This window comes from Monomorium pharaonis, chromosome 1 (genome assembly GCF_013373865.1).
Source record: "Monomorium pharaonis isolate MP-MQ-018 chromosome 1, ASM1337386v2, whole genome shotgun sequence".
Taxonomy (NCBI): domain Eukaryota; kingdom Metazoa; phylum Arthropoda; class Insecta; order Hymenoptera; family Formicidae; genus Monomorium; species Monomorium pharaonis.
Window position 1 is genome coordinate 34,876,720 of NC_050467.1, and position 27,996 is coordinate 34,904,715.

At 32.7% G+C, this 27,996-nt stretch overlaps 1 protein-coding gene and 1 pseudogene across 3 annotated transcripts in view; one reads left to right on the forward strand and one right to left on the reverse strand.

Annotated features, from left to right (window-relative positions):
* The first annotated feature begins 616 nt into the window (after positions 1 to 616).
* Positions 617 to 1,659, forward strand: LOC114255172 (annotated as a pseudogene).
* A 9,450-nt stretch (positions 1,660 to 11,109) lies between these two features.
* Positions 11,110 to 27,996, reverse strand: part of LOC105832124 (coiled-coil and C2 domain-containing protein 1-like) — a 43,844-nt gene continuing 26,957 nt past the window's right edge. For 2 of the 3 annotated variants that reach the window (XM_036282392.1, XM_012672788.3), the window contains 7 exons: positions 25,924 to 26,259; positions 24,917 to 25,278; positions 24,604 to 24,779; positions 22,679 to 22,945; positions 15,345 to 15,383; positions 13,800 to 13,890; positions 11,110 to 11,333 (listed from right to left, as the gene is read on the reverse strand). In XM_036282392.1, coding sequence (XP_036138285.1) covers positions 11,214 to 11,333; positions 13,800 to 13,890; positions 15,345 to 15,383; positions 22,679 to 22,945; positions 24,604 to 24,779; positions 24,917 to 25,278; positions 25,924 to 26,259 — 1,391 coding nt within the window. In that variant the 3' untranslated portion in view covers positions 11,110 to 11,213. The remainder of the gene's footprint in view (positions 11,334 to 13,799; positions 13,891 to 15,344; positions 15,384 to 22,678; positions 22,946 to 24,603; positions 24,780 to 24,916; positions 25,279 to 25,923; positions 26,260 to 27,996) is intronic. The other variant, XM_012672789.3, reaches the window with a different exon arrangement.

The window sequence follows — 27,996 nt, forward strand, 5'->3', positions numbered from 1 at the left end:
AGAAAAAATATATTTGTCTCACTTTAACTTATTGCACCAGTGCATCAGTGCAGCTAAAAAGAACAGGCCACTAGTTTTCGCCTTGCGATACCCCCTTTTTCGTATCGCCGACGAGACAAAGGGTCTCTCTCGAAGTACCAATGAGCTTCTCGATATTCAAAAAACTCCGAGGTGATCCTCGAGAGCCGTACGCTATTCGACGTTATCGAGCCTCCCTTGCAGCAAGTGCGCTTCTGCCAGGGTTGCCAGATATTTGCAATCTCAAATCGCCATAAGAGATCACCCAAATCGCCAAAATCGCCATTAGAGGTCACTCAAATCGCCAAAAAAGCGCAAATTTCAGTACTATTTGAAGTAGAACAAAAAATCAAAATGACGTCAAAAGAAAGTCAAAATGTTGTTACTTTCGGTAAGAAAATCAGGGGACAAGAAACGCAACGAGAGACGTTCGGGAAAAAGACACGTGCTCGGAAACGCCCAATAAATGACGCTTCGCGAGTTACGCGTCGGATTTGGCTGTAGCGGATACACCAATAAATACTTTGAATCATAATCACGGGATCCTGACATTACGCCCCCCCCCCCCCTCTTACGTTTTCCTTACATATCAGAAGTGGGATAAAGAACCAACACGTGCAATCATGGGACGCCATGAATGTCGCGACGAATCTCGCGGGAGTACAAAGTGGAAGAGGTACCGCTACTCTTCGGCGACGAGCCGAAGGCAAATCCGAGGAGAAGAGAAACACGGCGACAAGCGTATTAGGCAAATAGAACGCATGGTGGAGAAGCTGGATCGACGATCACAAGCAAGGGGTTCAAGCATACAACGGGGAAATGAGCAGCTGATTCCGCTGTTCGACCTGCCGAAAGACAACTTGACGATCGATAAATGGATCGAACACGTGAACGATCTGGCGGAACAATATGACTGGGACGACCGGTCTGTGATGCGCCTGATAGCAGGACGATTAAGGGGGCACGCACGACAGTGATACGACGGGCGGCCGCCTACGTGGACGGAGATGAAGAAAGCGCTGAGGCAGCAGTTCCGTAAGTCCGTTCCATTTGCAAAATTGTTACGGGAAACCGCGAGCTACGAGAGTGCACCCGGTCAAGCACTCGGCGATTATTGCTTTCAAAAATTGAGCAAACTACGCAAACTAAATATCGAAATACCTGACAAATATCTTATCGACGCGATAATCGATGGGATCACGGACAAGAACATCGCGAGAACAGTTTGTTCTGCGCAACATCGTGACGCGGATAAATTGTACGTATATATGGCGATGTTGGGTTGCATCCCGGCGAGAGATAACAAGGAAAAGGATGCATCGGGCGCGGGACCCGACCGAGGGAACCGACCGACGAAATTTACGAAATCGGAACGCGCGGGCGGAAACAACGAAAACGCCAAACCGACTAACAATAACAATACCGCGAAGGGCGGTCGGGCAAAGTCGAGAGGCGAATCCTTCAATTGCGGAAAGGTCGGTCATATTGCAAAGGAATGCCGCAAGCCATGCCGTGTCGAGTGCGAACGCTGCCATCGTTTAGGGCATACGTCTGGAGAATGCCCGAAACAAAAGGATGTGAATGCGGTGAAAACGGACGACACGCGCAATCATTACTAACGAGAAATAATCGTGGACAGTCATAAAATTTACAGTCAGGTATTGATCGATACGGGAAGTAGCAGCATGCTGCTGCGCGCGTCCGTTGCCGATAAACAAGGCATGTTGATGGGCTTCGCGGGACAAACGATGACGAGTAACCGGTCGACACCCTGCGAAATTAAGATCATGAGCGCCACGATCACGGCGCGGGTCGACGCCATTATTGTGCCGGACAGCCATCTTACGTACGATATCATAATGGGGCGCAATTTTCGTGACCAAGAGCACATTGTGCTGATCAAGCGAGGCAACCGACTGACGTTGAGACAGCTAACTATGACTAACACCGACAAGGGCATTATCAGCATTAATTTTTCGCACGAACAATGCAACGATACTCTTATGGTCCGGGCAGACCATCGAGATGAAGGAACGAGACAACGGTGCGTAGAACTAATTCGCGATTTTCGAGATTGCGTCTCAACCTCCATGAAAGACTTGGGGAAAACTGACGCCGCATCGCTAAGCATCCGATGCATGTCAGATATACCCGTGGTCTATCGGCCATATCGACTAGCCGAAAACGAGAAGCGAGTCGTGCGGGGAATGATACGGAAATTGTTGAATAACGATATTATTCGGGAGTCGAACTCGCCCTACGCAAGCCCGATATTACTCGTAAAGAAAAAAAATGACGAATATCGTATGTGCGTAGATTTTTGAAAATTGAACGCAATCACGGTCAAGGACAAGTATCCGATGCCATTGATCGAGGAGCAAATCGACAAGCTGGGAGGCAATAAGTACTTCACAGAGGTAGATCTAGCTTCTGGCTAGTACCAAGTACCAATGGCAAAGGATTCGATCAAGAAGACGGCGTTCGTGACACCCGAGGATCATTACGAATTCTTGAGAATACCGTTTGGCCTGACGAATGCGCCAGCAGTTCTTTCAAAGGTTAATGGATAAGGTGCTGAGCGACCTGAAGAATTCAGTAGCTTTTCCCTATTTGGACGACGTAATTATACCATCCAAGACTATCGAAGAGGGCATGACGCGACTACATCGTGTGTTGAGGCATTAGTTGACATTGACATCGTAAGCATAAGTTGACATTGAAATTAGAAAAGTGCTCTTTCTTTGCAGAATCTATAGAATATCTAGGTCAAGAAATCAGCGAGCAAAGAGTCCGACCCAGTCAACGCAAGGTAGAGGCATTGTTACGCATGGAAAAGCCTCAGACGGTGAAGCAAGTGCGCCAGCTTTAAGGTTGACCAGCTATTTTAGGAAGTTTATTGAACATTTTGCAACAATAGTCGAGCCACTAACAAGACTTACCAGGAAGAACCTTGGGACTTGGAAGTGCCTTGGACTTGGAAAAACGCACAAGAACAGGCGACCCGTGCGATCAAGGACAAGCTAATGACTCGACGAGTCATGGTAATATTTGACAAATTTGGTAAGCACGTAGAATGAATGCGTGGTCGAGAAACAAGACATTTAGAGAGTATAATGTAATTATAGATTTACTTGCAAAGGGCTCAAATCCCGGGCCGAAACGTAGTACAACTTCGCTTGTTATGTACGATTGCCAGTGTTGGTCAAATTTAATAAATAAATTTGTCTTTCTTTTTTAACTACTGGCGGCTTGGAAATTGGTTACTCGAGTAATATTTGACCTCAACAGGCATACGGAAGTACACACGGACGCGAGCGTGGTTGACGTAGACGCTATTATACTACAGTAAGCAAACCACAGCGGATCAATGATGTTATCATTCGTACAAGTTGGAGACAATGGCAATTGTATTAGCCCTAAGATATTTCCGAGTGTATCTGCTGGGCATTGAATTCAAGGTCGTGACGGACTGCAATGCGCTGCAATTGACATTCTCAAAACGGGACTTGCTGCCCCGAATTGGCCGCTGGTAGCTCGAGATGCAGAAGTATACATTTGACATTGAGTATCGAGCTGGATCCAGAATGTCACACGCAGACGCGCTCAGTCGCAACCCGGCACCGTTCAGTGGAGGTTGCCGCAGGTGGACGTGACAGAAGGCGACTGAATCGTGGCAGCGCAGCTACAAAAAATGAGCAGCTGCTACGAATACGAACGATCTTGCTGGAAAATAAGCGGACGGGTGAGACGAAACATTACTTTGACGAGTACCTACTTAAAAATAATAAAGTACACAGAAAAATTGACGACCAGACGACGGCATGGGTGGTACCGCAAGGGGCTCGAATGCAGATTTGCAGGCTGTGCCACGACGATGCGGGACATCTGGGTGTTGAAAAGACACTCGAACGCATTAAAAGAAATTATTGGTTTGCAGACGATTCACGACGAAGTTCATAAAAGCGTGCCTGAACTGCGCTTACTATAAGAGCACGAGCGGGAAGAAGCAATGCAAACTGAATCATCGAAAAGGTGCCGGTGCCCTTTCATACAGTTCACATAGATCACGTTGGCCTGTTCGAGACGAGCCGCAAACAGAATAAGTTTCTGCTGGTATTTCATTTTTAACTGCCTGATCTATTTGTTTGAAGTTCCCACCAGGATCATAAGCAATCGGGAAATGGCTTTCACGTCACGAATATTTTGTAAGTTTTGCAGCGACTATGGCATCAAACACGTTTTGAATGCTGTAGCCATCCCCACGAGCCAACGGGCAATGCGAAAGATACAACAGGACCATTGTGCAAGCTCTGGCCACGACGACGGCGGGACGAGACCCTCGAGACTGAGGCGCAGTCGTCAAGCAGATTCAGAGTGCGTTAAATACAGCGCACAATAAGAGTATCGATACGACATCAATGAAAGCGCTGATCGGCTGTAAGACGAGAAGCGCTACGGAGGCGCCATTGCTATCACAGATCCAAGACGAGATGCGTCGTCTGGACCTGAACGAGATACACGCGGACGTCAAGTCTTATATCGATCAAGAGCAACGACGATAGAAGGAACGATACGATAAAGCACGCCGGGAGGCAACGAAGTATAATAACGGTGATCTGGTGTTAATACAGATCACAAACGATTCCGCGACGGGTAGTAGCAAGAAGCTGCACCCTAAGTTTAAAAGACCGTTCAAGGTACGCAAGGTCCTTGGTAAAATATTGATAAAACTGATTTATAAAAGTATTGAAAATTTTTGCGTTATTTTGCTAATTTTTGTTAAAAATTAAAAAAGTATTAATATAATAAAGTTCTTTTAAATTATTTTAAAGAATACTTATTTTATTAATTTACTGATTCTATAACCTAATTTTTTCTTTAGAGTAATGTTAAAAATAATAAAAATTAAATTATTGTATGATACGATACGATGTTTTTTATTGATTATACACGAATTTGAAATTTGTACTCCATTTTAGGGTATTTTAGCGAATAAATACAGTATTCTGTGAATACCATGAAACGGTATCAATATGATATTGAAAATTACTTCATTATACAAAATTTGATTTTTTTATTATATTTTATTGTGTTTTATTACATGTCATTATATTTGTAATTATAACTTATGAAGTTACCTATTTGTATCTATATAATATAAACATACGTAATATACACTGGCGCAAAAAAAACGGGACAAAAATCATTCAAATTATATGAACTTTATTTACAATAAAGGACAAAGACTACTTTAAGAATCCTTATCTCAAAAGTTTAATTTGTTAAGTGTAATTTCTTTATATCGCATAAAAAGCAAACATGTTTTTTTCCCCATTAAAAAAAGTAAAAGTTTGTTAGCATTTTTCACAAGTTTCTCGTTAAAATCTTGATAATATTAATCCAGATTCTTAAAGTTCATTTTTCTAAACAATTCAAAAAAAAATGTCAATACGATGTTTTTTGTTGATTATATACAAGTTGGAAATTTACACTTCATTTTAGGGTATTTTAGCGAATAAATACAGTATTCGTTGGATACCATGAAACGGTATCAATATTATATTGCATATTAATTTTAATCGTGTTTAACTCAGGCATGCCGCCGTTATCAGAGTGACCCAATATGCACCACGTGGAGATTGGCGATCGGATTGTGCACATCATGTGGTCATCCATGTGGATGCAATGTTCTTTTTTCATTACTGCATCGAAATTCTTTTATCTTCGAAATATCTATTAAATTTTCTGTCGATATATCTGTTAAGAAATATTTATAGGAAATTTACATGGATATTTCAAAAAACGCCGCGCACTCGTCCGCCAGTTAGTGCACGGTGCCGTCGACAGGCAGCGTAACTCTCTCGGGAGTAAGGTGCACCCGACACGCTACATAAAGGCTATCCCTAGTGCCGCCCGGTCATATATATGTTCACTGGAGAAATCTCTTGGACAAGCCTATAAATCCGCCCTTGATCTTCTTAGATCTACCCCTAACAGAGTAGTCTGGTTGTTTAGTAAACAACCTTGCCTTTCGAGGAGGATTATGGTTAGAACGGATAAATACCTATGCAAGTTGATTCAACTGAAAAGATATATCATAATAAACAAAATTAAAAACTATCATTCATATAGATTGACTAGAAGAGTGGCAAATAGGAACATCCCGTACATTGTCGATAGATGGTTATCGGTGAGTCCTTTTGAAAGACTCCTCTATCAATGGGACGTCCATCCGGCCCTTCCCATTCTGTCATCAACTGATCTCTCTGATACTGAGGTTGATCTTAGTTCAGACCCTATGGCTCTCCGTTGTAATAATTTTAACAATGCATTTAATAACTTAATTTCTTTTTACAGTTCATCGAATAACGAAATTACCCTTTTCACAGATGGTTCCAGAACTCCCTTGTTGGAGGGAGGTGCTCTAGTGGGCTGTGCTATTTTTGTTCCTCACCAGGATTGTTCTTATAAATACAGATTGAACTAATATTCGAGCTCCTTCTCCGCGGAGTCTATAGCAATCTCCAGGGCCTTAGAAATAGCCTTGGAAAATAATTGGAAAGAACTGAACATTTGTTCGGACTCTAAAAGCAATCTGGAGGTGATAAAATCCTTGGAGGAGGTTTATCGTAACACCATTATTAAACTCAGTCCATGGCTGGTCAGAATAAGGAATCAGCTTGCTGTGGCAAAGGAAAGGGGTCATAAAATAAGATTTACATGGTGCCCTGCACACAAGAATATAGAGGGAAACGATAGGGCAGATAATGCAGCTAAAGACGGGGCGCTAATTGGTGATTTGATTGATTTCTTCAACCATATAGCTTTCCCAGAGGAATTACAGCTTTAATGAAAGACTATGAAACATCAGATATAGTCCTTCTTAATAGAATTAATATAAACACTGGTAATTATTTTTGTAATAATTTTTCTGAATGGAATGTTTCTTGAGTTTCCAAACTTCGATTACCTCGAACCTATTCCTGCATCCTCACAAGGATTATTACGGACTACAGTTATACAAATGTTACAAAGTTTAAATTTGGTTGCTCTGAATCAATGGATTGTGAATGTAGGAATCTTTTTCAAGATATTAACCATATTTTCTGGGGTTGTCCTAATCTCATAAGACCCAGAGAAAATCTGTATAAAAGATTATCCCATAAAAAAAACCTTAAAAAGGTAAAAAAGATACGCCAAGTACATAAACGCGTGCTTTCCAAAATAAATTTGAGATCAATACAGTTAGCCAAGTATATTTTAAAAGACTTAAAGAAATTTATTAAATAACTATTTAAAAATTGCTTAAACAGACTTGATTAAATGATTAAAATCAACCAATGGGATTATAGTGAAGCAAAAACTTGGCGTGCCCGGCTCGTATTTTTTCTGAATTTCCAAGGCTCTATGTTATTGATGACAAAAATGCAATTAATGTGACGGATATTGCTTTACTCAGATATTGCTTTACTATCTGTCAATTTCTGCTTTATTATATGTGTTATCACTTATATTCCCATTTTTCAAATAATTTTTTAATAGAACCATTTTTGAATGCGTTTATATACTTGACATATCTTTTTTAACTTTGTGAAGTTTTTCATAAGTTATTATTTTTATTTTATTTTATTCGTACAAATAATTTTCATATTGTATAACATTGATGGGTCGTTTAAAGCTGGGCACGCCAAGTTTTTGCTTCACTATAATCCCGTTGGATGATTTTAATTATTTAATCATCAAGTCCGTTTAAGCAATTTTTAAATAGTTATTTAATAAATTTCTTTAAGTCTTTTAAAATATACTTGGCTAACTGTATTGATCTCAAATTTATTTTGGAAAGCACGCGTTTATGTACTTGGCGTATCTTTTTTACCTTTTTAAGGTTTTTTATGGGATTTTACTCCTTTTTGTAAAAATTAAAGAATTATTTCTTTTTTTAATTACATTAAGTTACATTATACATACTTTTAAATGTGTTAATTTGATGTATGTATGTATATATGTATATGTTTTCCATAATTTATTTTATGTTATTTGTTCTGCAAAAAATATGAATGCATTTTTAGCATTTCGAGGCCAATTGCATTTCTTTATACTTAAGGGGATGCTGGAGTTGTCTGTTTTACCAACAAAAAAATAATAATTTTTGTTTAACATCTTTTTATTTTTTTTATAGATTTGGAAATCCTTCTCCAGAATAAAAGAATACGCATTGCTACCAGTCTGTGGAGTGGAGTTTCCTCCAAAAACGAGAAAAAATTGTTAATTTGCTGTCACGTCATAACAATGTTTGTTTAATATAAAAGATCTACAGTTTGTACCTACGAAATTCGTATTCACAGACTAGTAGACGACGAGAACAAACAGTGTCAAGTTTCGAAAATTAGATTTTAGTGCCTAATTGAGACGAAATTGTGAAACGAAAATTTAGGTTATATACGCGTAAAAAGTTGATAAATAAAGCAATAAAAAAAAATATTTTTTGTCCTCGATATAAAGTCCAATTCACAGATGAATATTAATATGTGTATTTTAATTCTGGAAAAGAATTTCCAAATTTATAAAAGAGATATATACGAAATCTCATTAATGATGTGCATGAATGACTCTACATTATCGACCTCGATCAAGTTTGAGAGGCAGTCCAGCATCGCCTTAAATCATTTATTAACACCCATTTTGCGCTTTCAGTACAAATCATGTTTGTTTAATGTACATCGATTATATTTTCATTGTGATGAAAGATTGCACTAATAATTTTATATTTATTTGCATTGAGAGATAAAGTTTAGTTAAAATTATAAAATTATTTGCTTTATCCCTTTTTCCTTTCTTTCATTCTCTCGCACTCTCTTTTCCTCTTTCTTTTTCTCGTTTCTCTTTCACCATCTTTTTATTCTCTCTATTATACATATATTATACATCTATAATTGTAATTATAGCTTGAATATTTAGAAGCTTGTAATTTTATTAATTTTTAATATTTTATTATTAATATTTTTGACATTTACATATATATCATGTATTTGTTTATGTTATATATTTATTTCATTTTTATTAACTTATTAGATTTTTTTCACGTACCAATATTTATCATTTACATTACAAAATAATTTTTTTAATATTTTGGTTTTATAAAATTGTATGTAAGCATATTGTGAAGCCTCTTGAAGGACAAACCAGCTTTGCATGTATGTGTGCATGTATATGTGAATCTGTGAAAAATAACTCAAGTGAACTTTTTCGCGCAAGAGATATCGAGATTTCAGAATTATCTAGTTTATTATATTTTTTTCGCGTACCATATTCGCGTACAATATTCACCACTTACATTACGAAATAATTTTATTTTAGTTTTATAAAATTGTGGTCACATTGTGAAGCCCCTTTATGGACAAACTGGTTTTGCGTGTGTGTACATGTGAATCTGTGGAAAATAATCCAAGTGAGCTTTTTCGCGCAAGAGATTACAAGATCTCAGAAATGAGTGTACCAATTTTAATCGGAGTGGTCGTAATCGAAAGCTCACATCAATATTATATAAAATTGCCATTAGATTTTTGATTATGATTTTAGTTTCTGAGATATTTTAACTGAAAGTGAATTTGACAGCTAAATTCCGGATAAAGCTTAGTAGCGGCGTGACATTTGCGTAGTAAAGTTTGCATCATTTGCGTCATGCAGTAGAATTCTTTATGTACTTGGCATCGCGCCGCTTGATTTGAACTTAGACTCATCGCTCCCTATACGGTTGAATATCTGATCTCAATTCTGAATGGTAGTATCGCTAAGGCAATAATCAAGTTTATACTTGAAAGTAATTTACAAATTTAAGGCATGTAGTAACCGTCTTGACGGTATACTTGTTGAGCGCGTGCCAAAGGATCTTCTTTACAGGTTGCGAGAAGGGACATGGGCCTTCCCACCACATGTGGAAGAGGACCTTGCTGTGACGGGTCCAGTCTGCTGTAAACTAGGGCACAATCCGACCCCCACGATTGTTGTCCTCTAAGCCTTTGAAGCGTGGTACTGTGTCCCTATTGGAAGGAAGAAGAAGAAGAAAGACTATCCCTAGCACTTGAATATTCACGTAGGTTTCACGATGCCGATCCACGTATTATTGAGGTGTCTTTAGAACTTATTTTAAAAAATTTGAATTTTGGTCCGCCATTTTAGATGCGCCTTATTAAATTTACCATTCTTCATCCGCCACTTCTAGATTAATATAACTGACTGCTAAAATCGTAATCATGAACCTAAAAAACTTCTTCGAAACTGACTTTGAATACAATTTTTGAAACTTCTGCGACTTCGGTCTGCCATTTTTAATCTGTCATTCTGAATCTCGTAAAACTAATGTCAAAATCGTAATTAGCGATCTCAAAAACATTAATTATAATAAAGTAATGTTGTAAAAACTGTGAGAAAACGATTCTTAAGAATAACGTTAGTTATCATTGTACTATAGAGTGTTAAATTTTCGAATACGTTTTCTTAAAAAACGCCTTAAAATGCCTTGTTAGCCAAAATAAAAAAACGTGTTTAATATTTTTCGATGTACTACGTGTGTACAAAGTTTCAAGAAAATCGGCATGTTGCACTTGAGTTGTTAGTCCACGCTGTTCGTTTTCACATTAAATGCCACGGAGTTAGAATATGTTATAATTTTCTTGCAAGGATATATTTACGCAAAGCAAGGTCTGTCCCATAACCTCGTGTGCTTAGAGGCCGAAACAAAAATCATAATTGTTCTGTTCTACACAAATTTTCACCTTTCTATGCAGAAATAATTTTTTTCTGTTTATTACTTATTTTGTTATGTGATAGTCGGAGATTTTTTACTATTTTTTCCGTGTTCCTCGTTAAAAATATCTTCGTAAACCACCTTCATTTTGAGGGACCAAAGTTATCGTAATCATCTCAACAAATGTAATAAATTCCGTGTGAAAAACACTTTAGTTAACACTTTACTTATATAAATCATAATAAGGATATTTACATTTTTCAAGTTCGCATTATCGTTCTTATATAAATATATACATTAATTTTTGTCTTATATTATATATATTATATATATATATATATATATATATAACTAAAAAATATTTTATATTCTGTGCTGTTTACAAATACTTCATAATACAACCAACAGCAAATATAAATTTAAATGTAAATTTTTGTAGGAAATTGAATTACTGATCAATAATCAACCACTTATCCGTTATACTTTCAATTTGTTTAAAAAGAATCGGATTTCTGAGACGGACTTTTAACTCCAGCTTTCCTCCAATTGTCTTTCTGCCGTCCATAAGCTGAAATATATATAATAATAAATCTTTTAACTTTATTTTTGTTTATACATACAGAAAAAAGAAATAAATCGATCATTTAAAAACAATATAAGTTAATTTTGGTCAAAATTAAGATATTACACAATTTATAATAATAAAGTAAATACACGATTTTCTTCGTAACATTATTAGACATTTTTTTCTACATACCCACAAAACTATAGCTCTCACCTTTTAATGACTCATTAGTACTTCTCTTCAGTATAAAAGCTCCATCCTACCTAAAAGCTTACTACTATGCTTAACAGAAAAAAATTCAACCTAAACATAAATAAATAGTTAAAGCAGTAACTAAGAAACAGCACTAAAATCTTAAAAGTATTTTAGATTTATTAAGATGTAAACAATTGGTAACTTATCTTGGGTCGTGACGCTGCGGCTGACCTATCAGCATAAATCTACAACAATATGACCTAGATAGGTCTAATCGCCAACTACTTACATCGTAAACTTAAAACATTTTCAAGGTCTCAGTGCGATTCTAGTTATACCTTTAACTATTTATTTATGTTTAGGCTGAAGTTCTTTTTGTTGAACATAAGAATAAGCTTTTAGGTAAAGTACTGCGCATTTATGGTGAAGTTCAACCTTTGAATAAAGTCATTAAAAAGCGAAGTTTCATCTAAAGCCAAGTCAGGTCACCTATCAAGCGTTTACAACAAGAGAAAAATATTATATACTATAATATTATAATATTATGATAAAATGGATGTGGTCAGAAGTATAGAAATGAACTGATAAGAAGTATGGATTATAATTTTTTCATATCTGACAAAGAGTTAAATTAATGAAATTATTTAAGGCTGTGTTTCAGTAAAACTTTAAAACTCGCAATGCTCGTAATATTGTTTAATCTTTGTTATTTAGCAAATGTTAAATAAAGACAAAAGATGCTCACAAACATTGGAACACAGCCTAAGTCGATTACGAGATATAGATCACAGCCTAAATGCACATTGTAAATATAGCCAATAATAAATTATTTTAACATATTGAAATTGAATATTACAAGTTTGTATTTCATTATGAATTGCATTTTTTTATTTTTTAACAAAAGTTAAAACAAAATTAATTATGACCAATGACAACTTTTATTGAAAAATCAAATATAGTTTTTCGCAAAGACGGGAAATATAAATATATATATAAATATTTTAAAGCATCAATACCATTAAAATAATTATCAATTTAATTTACAATATTACTATTCTAATTCAATTTAAAGCAACGGTGCGCGCGCGGACGCACGCACAATTCAAAAAGAAGTAAAAAATATAAAAATTATATTTAAAAATTATAAACAGAACTAATAACTAAGAACCAGCTAATTACTATTTATAACAGAAAAAAATAATAGAAACAAAAAATAAAAAAGACAGCGCGAGTTGATATCTTAATATCATAATTATAAAGTGTTTATCACTTTGACATTGTTTGCATTTATATTAACTTGCAATTATGCATATCGCAAAAAATACATATTGTTTATAAAATTAACACTACAAAATGCAATTAAATTATTTAGATAGTCTAAACTGCATGAATTATAATAATACAGTGTACATTGACTAAATTAAGACATTTAGAAACGCGTATTAAAAAACACAAAAACAACATAAAAAACATGAGATGTTCAATCCGTTGTCAGCAGACAAATAGAATTTCCGAAAATCATGATTTTAATTGGTTGACTACGTATGCTGCATAGTGAGAAACATATGCTAAAAAAATGATAGCAGAAATGTCCGTCATTAAAAAAAATACTAACAGTATTAACTTACAGAAGAACATAGAGAATTTTAATCTAATATACAACAGAGTTATTGAGTTCACACGCTTGTTTTTTACTATGCAATTGGCTTTCGATTATGTCCTGTTCAGTCGTACTTGTACTGCTCATGTATAAAGACAACACTTCTAGTTTTATATCTTTTTGACGATCTGAATTACAACGGACATGAATTTACACAAAAAAATTTATAAGTTTACGAGCTAAGTCCGCGTAAATTGTCTCGTTTTTTTTATTAATTATTTTATAAAATTTTTTTCAGATATCAATTGCGAACACAAAATTACAATCTTTCTATAATACATTTTATTTAACGCTACCATATATTTGATAAGGGTCCAAAGTGAAGGTCAATGTTATATATTTGATTTTATAATAAAATTTGCCTGTCAGGTCAACCATAAACAATTTTAAAATCGGTTTTTCTAAATCATCATTGGGGACAAGAACATTATTTTAAATGTGACACATTCCACTCACTTGATGTACAAGATAATAAGAATTTTTTAATACATATTTTTAATTATTTTTAGCAAAAACTGGACAATTTTTTTATTCTCTAAAAGTGAAATTCTTTTACTTATGTTGTTTTTTTTTAAAGATCGATTCAAATATAAAAAGATCAATCATGTAATTACTGGAAAGGAATCGTGTAGAGTGCATTGAGATTCCAAAGGTTGTAATTTGACCATTACTGTGCCAAGTAGGCTATCACTTCGAAAAAAACCCCTGTAACATAAAAAAAGTATAAATATATAAAAACATTATTATAAAAATTGTGCTTAGAAATTTGTAGTTACAAGTATACGTTGTTACAAATTGCTCGCGTATAACGCCATAGAATTTGTAATACCATTTATGACAAATAACTTTATATACACATGCATACACACGTGCACGCACACACACATCTTTTTAAAGGAGGAGGGCCTATAAGGGCCAAAAATGACCTATATGGGTAACCGATTAAATTTTATATATATGAAAAAGTAATAAATATACATATTTTTATAATTATTATCTCATATATTTGATTTCACATATTTGCATGCAATTATTCGTATAAGGATCGATTTTACTTACCATGATTTTTGTAATTATTTATTCTTAAAAGCAATTAAAACTAAATTGAAACAAAATCATGCAATATTTAATGGAATAACTCAACAAAATTAATTAAAAACCAAATACTTCGCTATGTGCGTATATAACATACATGTTCTCTAAGATATCTATACAAATTAAAATTTCTATATGAATAATGTGTAGCTTTTATTTGAGTACATTTTGTATTTCAATTACATTACACAAAAGATTATATTATTAAAGATTAAGATTCTATGCTAATTAAAATGCATTAATTGTTAATACCTTAAGGACCGACACTTTTTGTTTAGAGATCTGTATTTGCAGACCAACAATATTTAAAAAAAACCAACTAAAATTCTCTCTTCTCAAACAATGTCTTTTCCCTTTCATTGTTTTATCTAACTTTTAACGATCGCTTTTTTATCGTTCCAAACTCGTTACCTTCCGTTTATACTTTCTATACTTGTGCATTACATTTTTCCCAAAAACATTATTTGATAAGTTAACAATTAATGCATTTTAATTAATATAGGATCTGAATCTTTAATAACATAACTTTCATATAATGCAAATAAAATACAAAATATGCTGAAATAAAAGCTACATATTATTTATATAAAAATTCTAATTCAACACATATCTTACAGAACATCTATGCTATATACGCACATAGTGAAGTATCTGATTTTTAATGTTCTTGAGTTATTTCATTACGTATTGCATGATTTTGTTTCAATTTAGTTCTAAATGCTTTTAAAAATAAACAATTACAAAAATCATGGTAGATAAAATCGACCTTTACAGGAACAATTGCATGCGTATACGCAAATCACTTAAAACATCTTCGATTTTCATAATGAGCGCAAGCATTTTTCGAGATAATAATTGTAAAAATTTGATGTATATTCATCACCCTTTCATATAAATAAAATGCAGTCGGTTACCCACATAGACCCTCCTCTTTTCTATAAACATTATTACTTTCTTACAAAAAACGATATATGTATAATGTCAAAATATCTATTGTATTAAAAAACGTCAAAACTTTCTGTGCATATAACCGCATATTCTATAGAAATATAGGGATTTCATACCTGGGATGAGTGCAACACAGGATAGGATTCAGCGAGCATCTGTAAACAACGTACTACTTTTCGGGTATAATACTTTAATTATACAGCTTTATAATATTCTATCATGTGATAATATTTTATCACGTAATAAAATGTATGCAGTACTGATTACAAGTTTGGAAACAATTGTGATTTTCTCATATCTTACAAAAAGTTGTTTTCAAAAATATTTCATCAAAAAATCTTCTAAAAAATCTCATAATGCGTCTTTAATTATTATACTAGTAAAATATTTATTTATGAAAGATAATATGCTATCTATCATGCAGTTCTCCCATATTGTAATATTTGATATTACTATAATATTACAAAATTATATGTTACAAACAATATAACACAAATATTATAGAAATATTTCATTACAATATATCGTAATATAATATTATAATTTGTAACATTACTGCAATAGTGTTGCACGTGTCGCCCGTTGTGATGCCCAACCGCACGAGTCAGCTGGTCCAACAGACCAATATTATCGATCACCTCGTTGCTATGGGGAAAACGTTGTTGTTTAAAAAATGACGGTTTCGAAAAAATTCCGTTTTCCTCCAAATCGTGAATGTTATTTCCCGCGTGCAACCAAGAGTTCGAGTGAGAAGGCCTGTTTTTTTTGTCGCTGCACTACTGCACTGGTACAATAAGTTAGAATAAGACAAATATATTTTTTTCTCATTCTAACTTATTAGTTTATTACACCAGTACAACAGTGCAGCAACAAAGAACAGACTTTGAGCGTGGATAGCGAACGGAAGTGTGAGAGTGACGCGAGTGAGCGCAACACTTTTTGGGGGCTCGTCCGGGATAACGGACGAGCGAACGAGTCGACGGAAAATTTAAAACATCGAGGAATTCTTATGACGACACACTCGTCAAGGAGGACCCGCTCTCAGGTCGCGGCGTCGATTCCTGCGAAAACAAGCGCGATGGAAGCAGTGTTGATGGAGCTGCAGCAGCTGCGAGAGAAACAGAGAGCGACAGGAGCAGCAGACCTTTTGCGCCGAAATCGAAGCCCGTTTCTTGGAGTGCGAAGCAGTTCTGCAAAGGTTGGAGAAACGACTCTCCGAGCCACAGCTAAATCGAAATTTTAATGAAATTTTAATGCGAGAAGGGTTAAAATTAAGCCCAACACTTTTGACGGCTCGGTGCCGTTGCGAAAATTCCTCTCGCAATTTAATCTGATCGCCCGCGCAAATCAATGGAATGACACGTTGAAAGCGGTCGTCCTAATTTCGTGTCTACGGAATAAAGCGCGCTCGGTACTGAAATCTATTAATTTGGAAAATTTAGAGTTTTCTGAACTCGAATCTAAGCTAGAATTACGTTTTAGAGAAGGGAAACTTACTCAAAATTTTCATTCGCAATTTACCGGACAAAAACAAGGAATAGGGGAAGATTTCGCGACTTACGGCTCAGAATTAGAGATGCTTTTTCGTTTAGCCTATCCCGAGTGTCCTTTCGCCGTTCGGGACAAAATAGCGTGCACGCAATTAATTTCTTCTCTCTCCGAAGGTTTGTAAAAAGGACTTTACAGTTGGAAGGAATAACTTCTTTGAAATTAGCTGTCGAGAGGGCAAAAGCCGTTAAAATTATTCAGGGCGAGAATTTTGGTAAGGGTGGCGATAAACTGAAAGTAAAACGGGGAAAATTTTATAGAACAAAGCGGAAACGGAAAAGAATGCTGGTCCTGCGAAGAGAGGGAACATTTTCAAAATAAATGTCCCGGGAAAAACGCATTGATCTCAGCAAGGAAAGATCAACTTATGTTTTTAATTGTTACAGAGTTTATTACAATTGATTTGACGACGCGCAGACTGGAAACTGACGTGGAAAGTGGAAGGGAAAAAGAAAATATTAAACAAAGATCGTCTCGCTCGATTTTCGACCGTAGTTTTCCATGACATTAAGGGCGAATGCTGAGCCGGGGACAAAGATGTCCTTGCAGAGTCCATGAGAAGTTATCTCCTCCTTGTCCGAAGAACAAGAAAGAAGAGCGCAAGACTCAGGAGAAGAGTGGAGTGCTGAGAAGAGAAAGAGAAAGTCGGGCGTGAAGAAACTTCGCCACAAAAAGCTGAGGTCTTGTCCATCGCTCAGGAAGCCACTTCCGTGAAGAAAATAAATGAGAAGTACGGCTGGCGTGAAGGAGGAACCGAAGAAGATGCCGCTCGGTAACTCATAATAACATCTTGGGGTAAAGCAAGAGGCGTTGAGGTGCCAGGTCCGAAGTCTTCCTCGAGGAAGCCCTCCCTAAAGTGTCGGGACAATTTCAAAGAAGAAACAGTGTTGCACTCGTGTTGCGCGCGTCGCCCGACCACGGGAATCAGCTAATCCAGCGGATCAATATCGATCGATAGCCTCGTTGCTATGGAGAAAGCATTGTTGTTGTTGTTGTTGTTGTTGTTTAAAAAAGACGGTTCTCGAACTGTCAAGCTTATGTATTTGTGTTAAAATAAATTCCGTTTTTCTTCCAACATCGTGAACATTATTTCCCGGGTGCAACCGGGAGTTCGAGTGAAAATGTGGGCAGTAAACGGAAGTGTGAGAGTGACGCGAGTAAACGCAACAATATTATATTACTAACATATTATATATATTATGTGAGCAAATAACATATTATATATTATGTGAGCAAATAACATATTTAATAAAAATAAACTTTACATGATTAAAATCTTATCAACTATTTATTATTTATTTATTAATTTATAAAAGTTTTATATTTCACTAACACATACTGTTAAACATGCGTGTTAACACATGCAAAAATCAATTCACGTCAATATATATATATATATTGTAAGACAAAATTTTTAATAAATTGTTGTATTAGGATCTGACATGGAGGCGTGGCCAATTATATATATGCAACTAACATGACGCCAACAAAATATTAGAATACATTACGTTTATATACTGAGAGAAAAATGTTGAACTATTGAAAATCAAATATTTCTTATGATGTTTTCTGCGATATTTATTTGTTATAAAAAAAAATTATTTGTGAAAACAAAATGTATCTTTCTATGAAATGCATCTTATTTTTCTTATTAATTGATTTATTTCTTAAGAATAAAATATTTGGAGTAAAATATACACTATTTTCCGTTAAAAAATTTTAAGTCTTTTTCTCTAATTAATGGTCTATTTTAATAGGGCAAAATTAAATATTTTATTTCAGCTATCGCTCCAAGCTACACAAAGTATTTTCTTTGCTTCTAATGGCGGCCGCCTAGAGGGCGTCACGACAAATGACAGATCCCAATAGGAAATAGGGATAAAGTTTAACATATTTTTAGTAAGTAAAATTTGCAAGGATTCCAGATAAATTTCTTGCTTCTAATATCACAATTCAATACAATTTGCAATATGGAAATAATGAATCTATTAACAATAAATAAATGAGATAAGGAAATTTGATAAGGTTTCATTACTTTGTCATGCAATTCTTAGAAATTGTTAAGGACTCTTTTATGGGAAAAGTATCTATTTTTTCTGAGCTCGAAAACAAAAAGTACAGAATAAAAATCGAATTTTTTTCAAACAAGCGTCATTTATTTGTTCACTGAACAAAATAAAAAAATTCTAATTTTAACGACAATCAATAATATTCTGCACAAAATGACATTTTATTTTTTAATTTTCATTCACTGGAAGAGCCGAAATTATAATCACATATTAATTGTACACGCTAATATCAAATAAATCCATTATTAGTTCTAAATATTTTTTCTGTTTAAAAAGTAGAAAATCAATCTTTAAATAATAATAAAAGATAAACATTAATTTAAAAAAGTATATACTATATTTACCTATATATATTTACTTTATCCCAAAAAGTTTCTCCTAAAAACAACATGACAAAATAAAAACCTCCTCACCCTCAAAATATATACATGTAGATAAGATATTGGAATAATAATAATAATGTTAATCGTACATTGTAAGATGAATATCTTTATATACTGGCGCAAAAAAAACTGGGACAAAAATTTTGACCGAATTTTTAAGCAATCTTCAAAGTAACGTAACTTTGCAAAAAATCATCCAAATACCATGAACTTTTTTTAAATTGAAGGGCAGGGACTCTACTTTAAGAATCCCTAGGCAAAAGTTTGACTTGTTAAATGTAACCTTTTTATATCACATAAAAACAAAACATGTTCTTTTTTCATTGAAAAAAGTAAAAATTTATCATTTTTCACAAGTTTCTTGTTAAAATTTTGTTAATATTTAGCCAGATTCTTAAAACTCATTCTTTTCTGAGCAATTTTTAAAAATACATGTCGATATGATGTTTTTTGTTGATTATACATAAATTCTTTGGACAATATTAGAAATCGTCGATTTTCAGCCCCACTTGCAAACGGAAAAAACCTATTCTATATGATTCTTAGACCCATATACAATGCGAAAATACAGCTCAGAAAGCGGAAAACCCTAGGGAAAACTTTTGCCAAGTAAATTTGTATGTCAAAAATGACTTTGCAGGATGCTGCTTTCGTGAGTCTAATGTCCACTGAGACATGCCAAGTTTATTTATTCATTCATTTATTTACTTGTTTTATGACCAAGAAAGGTCATTTACATATGTTACAGATCAGTTTTTGTCTTCCTATGCCATTGGTAACTTATCCAAATACTGACCGTGTGATTAATTTAACATACGCGCCAGCGCAAGTACGATGCGACTGTCATCGACATCTGAGCTTTTCTTCGCTTATTTCTTGTCTGAATACTTTTTAAAATCATGTATATAATCAATTTCATCAGTCTTGAGTTCCAAAATACATTTTAAACTCTAATAGATACAATGGAGTTAGAGCAAAACGTTTAGAGAATGTAATGAAAGTGAGATATGATAATTCTTATTAAAATTTGTTGAATCATTTTTGTTGGATGGAATCTAAAATATAGACTTTATTAAGCCATTTTTTATGCTTAATCTTAAATACTTAATCAACTTAATCAATTAGGCTAGTTGAAAATATGTAACGGTGAAAACATGGAAAAAAAATAGTTACCAGACAAACATTATTAATTCTTTTTATGAACTATCAATTTTAATTATTCTTCAACATAGATTAAAAACAATGTAGATTCAACAATGTCTTTTTCTTGTAAATATTATATGCTTGTGATGCTTTTGAATAGAACATTATACTATCCATTTTGATTTTCTCAATGAGAATTATTTAAAAGGAAAAAGTTCATGGAAAAAAGATTAGGACTTTGATCCTCTTATAAAGCGAGTCGTGGTGCTACTCTTACTTTCAAAGAGCAAGGCACAATTTTTTTGAGCACAGCGATCCAGCGACCAAAGTCCTAATCTTTTTTCCATGAACTTTTTCCTTTTAATTCTCATTAAAAAATCAAGATGGATAGTATAATGTTCTATTCAAAAGCATCACAAGCATATAATATTTACAAGAAAAAGACATTATTGAATCTATATTGTTTTTAATCTATGAAGATTAATTAAAATTGAAGAATAATTAAAATTGATAGTTCATAAAAAGAATTAATAATGTTTGCCTGGTAACTATTTTTTTCCATGTTTTAACCATTACTTATTTTCAACTAGCCTAATATGGTTGATTAAGTATTTAAGATTAAGCATAGAAAATGGCTTAATAAAGTCTATATTTTAGATTCCATCCAACAAAAATGATTCAACAAATCTTAATAAGAATTATCATATCTCATTTTCATTACATTCTCTAAACGTTTTGCTCTAACTCCATTGTCTCTATTAGAGTTTAAAATGTATTTTGGAACTCAAGACTGATGAAATTGATTATATACATAATTTTAAAAAGTATTCAGACAAGAAATAAGCGAAGAAAAGCTCAGATGTCGGTGACAGTCGCATCGTACTTGCGCTGGCGCGTATGTTAACAATTAACCACACGGTCAGTATTTGGATAAGTTACCAATGACATAGGAAGACAAAAACTGATCTGTAATATATATAAATGACCTTTCTCGGTCATAAAACAAGTAAATAAATGAATGAATAAATAAACTTGGCATGTCTCAGTGGACATTAGACTCACGAAAGCAGCACCCTGCAAAGTCATTTTTGACATACAAATTTACTTGGCAAAAATTTTTCCCAGGGTTTTCCCCTTTCTGAGCTGTATTTTCGCATTGTATATGAGTCTAAGAATTATATGGAATAGGTTTTTTCCGTTTGCAAGTGGGGCCGAAAATCGACGATTTCTAACATTGTCCTTTGAAATTTGCACTGCATTTTAAGGTATTTTAGCGAATAAATACAGTATTTTTTGGATACCATAAAACGATATCAATATGATATTGCACATTGATTTTATTCATGTTTAACTCCATTATACCGTTGTCATCAGAGTGACCCAATGTGCACCATGTGAAGATTGACGGTCGAATTTTGTACATTATGTGGCCCTGAAAAGGACCGATTTTTTAAATAAAATTTGAATTTTTATTTTTCATGTATGTGTATGTTTATGTGTACGTGTATATTTATGTGTGAGTTTAAATGACCTTCTTAAATGTGACCTTCTGTTGACTTCAGCAAAATTGGCGCGTCAGCTATCCGATATATTCAAATCAGTAAGTGCAAATTTCCACCGATGAATTTCAGAGCCATATAATGTGCAAAATCCGAGTCAACCTCCACGTGCACATTGGGTCACTCTGATAAAGACAGTATGATTGAGTTAAATACAAATAAAATCAATGTGCAATATCATATTGATACCATTTCATGGTATCTAAAAATTACTATTTTTTGGATACGCTTTTATTTGCTAAAATACGCTGAAATGCAGTGCAAATTTCAAATTTGTATATAATCAACAAAAAACATCATATCAACGTGTTTTTTTTAATTGCTTAGAAAAGAATGAGCTTTAAAAATCTGGATTAATATTTTAACAAGAAACTTGTAAAAAATGATAAACTTTTACTTTTTTTTAATAAAAAAAACAGTTGGTTTTCATGCAATATAAAAAGGTCACAACTTACAAACACTTAACAAGTCAAATTTTCGCCTAGGGATTCTAAAAGTAGAGTCTATCCATCAATTAAAACAAAATTCATGTAATTTTTCGCAAAGTTACGTCACTTTGAAAATTGCCTAAAAATTCGGTCTAAATTTTTGTTTCGTTTTTTTGCGCCAGTGCATTTATATTCAAACAATAAAATGACCTATCGCATTTATTTGATAATCGCAGAAATTAAACAACCATATAATTGTACATCTTTATTTCATCGTGTGAATTAAATCTTAAATTAATGTCAAACTGTCACTGACTTACCCTTTCGCCCAAATTTCACACTTTAATGCATGCCGTTTGAATGCTCTCTGACACTGCCTGGAGGTGCGATTTATAATACCGTTCAGTAAGAATACAGCTTGGTATTCGGGATTAGCAGAATCTTTGATCGTCGACGTCCTTTCTATAGGATGATTATCCGATGGAAATGGAAATTCACATATTACATATGTATCTGCTTCTCGAGAATAATTAATTCCTCTAATTATAGAAATTTCTATGTCGCTATCACTTAGATCTGTGCAACTCCTGAAAAAATAGTTTTTTTCAGATCAGATTATTTATAATATTTAAAAAAATCTAAAAATAAAAACAAGAAAATAATGGGATTAAAAATTAATACATGCAATCTTTTTAAAAATAAAAAATACACATTATCTAATTTCTCGTTTTAAAAATTATTTACGTTTTAATCTAATTATTATTTAATTTAAAAAAGAGGGATATAACTTTTAAGCAATTTGGGGACCACAAAGTGAACGCGAATTTCCTATTTTTTCTCGCAAAATTGACTTTAAAATTATGCTAAAAGGGAAAAAAATAGACATTTAAAAGTTGCTTTTTCCTGAAAATTATAATCCACCATTTTCAAGATTATACAAGCATTAATAAATGAAAAATTCTAATACTTTATTTATGGTCTTCTAATTTCCAAAATCCAATGCCATCATATTACATCAGAGAAACATCAACAGTTCACTGATAGTTGTGAACCAAGTTAATTCTAACGAGTTTTGAGCAACGTGACTTACTTTTATCAACTTTTACTTATATCCACCGATATCATTTATATTTATATCAGAAAAAACTGTCAGCTGGGTTATGAATTAGTTGGAATTGTTGTTGGAAAGCTCTTTATAAGAACTAAAATAAAGTCCAGGTGCACAAGACGACAAAGAGGTCATCTTAATGCTGATATATTTGAATATCAAATTCTATTAAAAATTAATAAAAATTATTAAAATTTTGTAACGAAAAGAATATATGAATCAATATATAACAGCTGATGTAGCGTTATACTTCATTAAATTCTGATAACAATAACATATAATTTAGTCTTTTCCCTTTATAAAGTTCTCATTTAATGTACATAAAATAATAAAGCACATAATAAACGTAATTAAATACATAATTAAGCACATAATATATAATAGTTAGTAAAATATAAAATGTAACATTCTTATTTCTTATATTTAAAATAATGTACAATTATTTAGGAAAAAAGTAACTAAAAACGACTCGTTATTTTTTTAGCAACTGTATAATTGTAACAAGTTATTTTTCGAAATCGGTAACTTGTATCGAAAGCTGTAACTGATTACTTTTTCAATAAAAAAATTGTAACTGTAACTAGTTACTTTTATAAAGTAACTTTTCCAACCTTGGCTATAAGCAAGGATTTCAAGCTTGTATCAAGGGAGTAGCAACGATTTTCTACACACTTGTAACAAAAATAACACATGCAATCAGTGCAGTTTGGCTATTGCCCACTCATGCTGTAAAGTATTTCCATTTGATTCGTTCAACTCTTCATACTCGTAGCCTTCGTAATAGTAAACTTCTTACACTATCATACAATATACTATAACCAAATTCAACAAAATTACAATTAAAATCACAATTACGATATATTGTAAAACACTTACAAATAATAAAGAAAATATACATATAAAAAAAATATGACAGAACACAACTTCAAAAGTATTTCTAAGAAAACTACAAAAATTCTTTATAAAATTGAAAGAAAAGAGAATAGAAAAATGCATTAGAACAAAATTACTTTAAGAAGAACGATTTCTACAAATTTTCAGTAATTTTCCTAATATAGTTTCATCTCTTTTTACTAAATCCACATATACTTAAATTACATAATAACATTAATAGTAAGAAAATTAATATATACTAACTGTACTATTTGATAAGTTTTCATTTCGTAATGATGTTGCGGTGGTGGCAATGAATCACGTTTCCGAACTCTCAGCATATCCAAATCTCGCGTGTAACTCAATGCGAGCCGTTCCCATCTATTATACCCAGAAACATCTCCTAATGCTTTTGAGTGATCTCGTGTAGATAAACACCACTATAAAGTCATTTGTTAATGTTATAATAATAAATTGTTAATATTATAATTATTACTTTATATTAATATCATTCTTCTATAACATTTAATAACAATATCAAATAAATTTTTTTTAGCTATGCAATATTATTTATCACCTTAATTTGTTTAATTAATTGAGTTTCAAGATTTTCATAAATTTGTTCGTCTGTCCCATTCATGCCTTCTAGGAAATCTTCGGAAGACACTAGTACAAAATTTTCATCCTTCTGCGATATACTAAGTTCTACTTTTTCAAGAGGCGATAATGGAATCGAAGTCATATCGACAGGCAAGCCAGCTTTGCTAGCTTCAATTAAAGGTTGTATCCCTTTTGCTTGTCTTAGATAATCACGTGCCAAATCCATGTCTCCATCTTTCTTTGCATTCAGAGCGGCTTGTTTTAATTCGCGTTGTCGTAGCTGCAATTGCATCATTTGCTTTTCCGCACGCGATGTGATCCTCTGATTCTGTTTTTGTCCTAATGAAAAATACATCGTAAAAATGACAATATAACATATAAATGTTATATTTTTATAGAAACAGATAATAGGCAATTAAAAAATGGTTAATTTACACAAAAGCAATATACAAAATAAGTATAATTTCAAGACATTTTGTAGGTAGTATAAACTTCGTTTTAGATAAATATAAACAAAGTCAAATATAGCAAATATAAACATTGTTTTTTTACGATCTAAAAGTTATTCTTTATTTTTTCAAAATAAATGTAGTTTTTTTATTATGTAAATCAACTCTCCTCTTCATTTAACACATAAAAAATATAACGATGTAATTCATTGGAAAAAATCTAATGTTTTATAAAATATTTTATATTTTATTCTGATATGTTCTGACGCGTAAAATCTCATAAAATATTCCATAAAAATCTTCAAAAAAAATTTTTTTTAAGACTCCTACTTTAATTCTCTTATACACAAAATAAGTTTCTTTTTTAATTTCTTAAAATCTTTAAAATTTCTCTTATTCTATATTCTATATTACTAAATTAAAGCTGCATAAGCACACACATAACACCTCAGTTATGTTCTGATACATATAAATATAAGTACATAAGGTAAATATATATATTTATACACCACTTTAAGAGTTTACTATTCTTTACCTGTTCTAGGAGGAGGAACAGGTGCTTTCGATTGTGCAGGTTTTTGTGTATCGTTTTCAGATGATTCAGGTATAGGTTGCGCGACGATATCGTTATTTTGCGAATTCGAAATTAACGGTGGAAAACCAGGCGGAACAGGAAGTTCATCCAACGGCACTGTCTTTCCTTGCATGTATAAATTAATAGCATCCTCAAATTGTTTGCAAATTCTACCGTATCTCCGTGCTTTAGATATGTTACCCTCATCCTCGGCAGTTACTTTTGTTCTCCTGTATATCTCGAGACGCTCCTTAAGAGCACCTTCAATATTCTCAGGACCACATTTTGCTGGATCAACTATATATTGACATAATAATAATTCAAATTCATGTAATTTTTTTTAATCAAAACTTTAATTATGTAGATTAGGTTTCTATTATGTATTATGTAGGTTTTCTATTACGTATTATGTGAACACTTTATATGTATAATTCATTTTTATATAAAAAAATACAAAAAAAACAACTTTTATCTCAATATTTCTATATAGTATAAAAAAAGAATATTAAAAAAAGAATTCACAGTATTTAAATTTACTTTTCTTTTTTCTTACAAAACTTAAATTATGTATAACTTCTCCTGTTATAACTTATACGTATAAATTTATGTAATTTATTTATTTTAACATATAAATCCAGAAATCAAATTTTGATCTTAATATTTCAACATAATATTTCACAATACTAAAACTAGACACTAAAAAAGAATACAATATTATTTACTTTTATATTATTTTGTTCTTTTTTTCGTTTTCTTTTAATGTAAATATTATAAAGTTTTTTATTGCGTATAGTATAAAGAAAAAATACGCGTAGGAGAGACGGCAACAACGCGGCGTAGCGAGTAACGCGGCGCACCTTTATTGTAACAATATGCATTGTCCGACACTTCGAATATTAATGCTATTTGATGCAGCTGTATTTAACTAAGATATATACAAAATTTCAGAACAATGATCCATTTTTTGTTTAAATTGTTATCGACTAAAAATTATTCGACGTACTATTCTTCTAACAAGAAAACCTCGCGAATTCTTAAATTCTGATTCTAATAAAACTTGGCATAAATGTAGAGAGGGTAAATACATGAATTTAGAAATTTTCCATTTAGGTCCAAAAACGGTTTAAAGGAGTGAAATCATCCTTCAAAGGTAAAGACATTTTTGCCTTTTCTTGATACATTTCGTAAATGAAACAAGATATCAAAAATATTTTATACAAAAGTTTTACAGCATAAATATCTCTATTTAACTATGCTATTAATTTTTTGAAAGTTTTTTGAAAAAATAGAATTAAATACAAATATTTATGCTATAAAACTTTTGTATATCCCCTCTACATTTATGCCAAGTTTCATTAAAATAATTTTGCTCAAATAAACCTATATAATTTCGTTTCTACAAAATTATTTCATGATAAGCTGTTATTGGAAAGCTAAATTCTTAATTTTTCAAATCCTATATTTTATATTCATAATAGTCTGTTTAACCCATTTTGGACCAAAATGCTACATTTTATTCTCTACTTTCAACGCTCTATCTTTTGATGTAATCAACCTAGTAAAAATTTTTTTAATATCACTTCCAAACGCAAAAGTCTCTTCTTTTGGATGCCGTCGTCAAAATTGACCTACGAAGTCTTTGAAAAAAGTTACAGCTCATTTTTTCGAAAAAGAACCGATTTTTTTGTAAATTTTTGTCAAAAATCCCATATTTTAAGTTCGAAAACAAGTGGTCAGAACATCTCTACCATGGTATAAAGTGTCATCTGTATCTGCTCTAAAAGATCTCATCGCGATTTTTTCGAAACTTTAATATGGCGACTCAAAGTTCAGCAAATTCCAAACAATCGATATTTCTTAGATTTGTTTCATGGTGATCTTACTAAATATAATCTAAAACCGACTAGAATTTATTAACATCACATATAAAAAGCTTGAAAATGATAAATATTCCGATATTATTGTCTAATCCTTGTCAGTTCTAAGAATCTATTATCTTTGATCCAGAGACACTATTGTCGGCATTACCGTCAC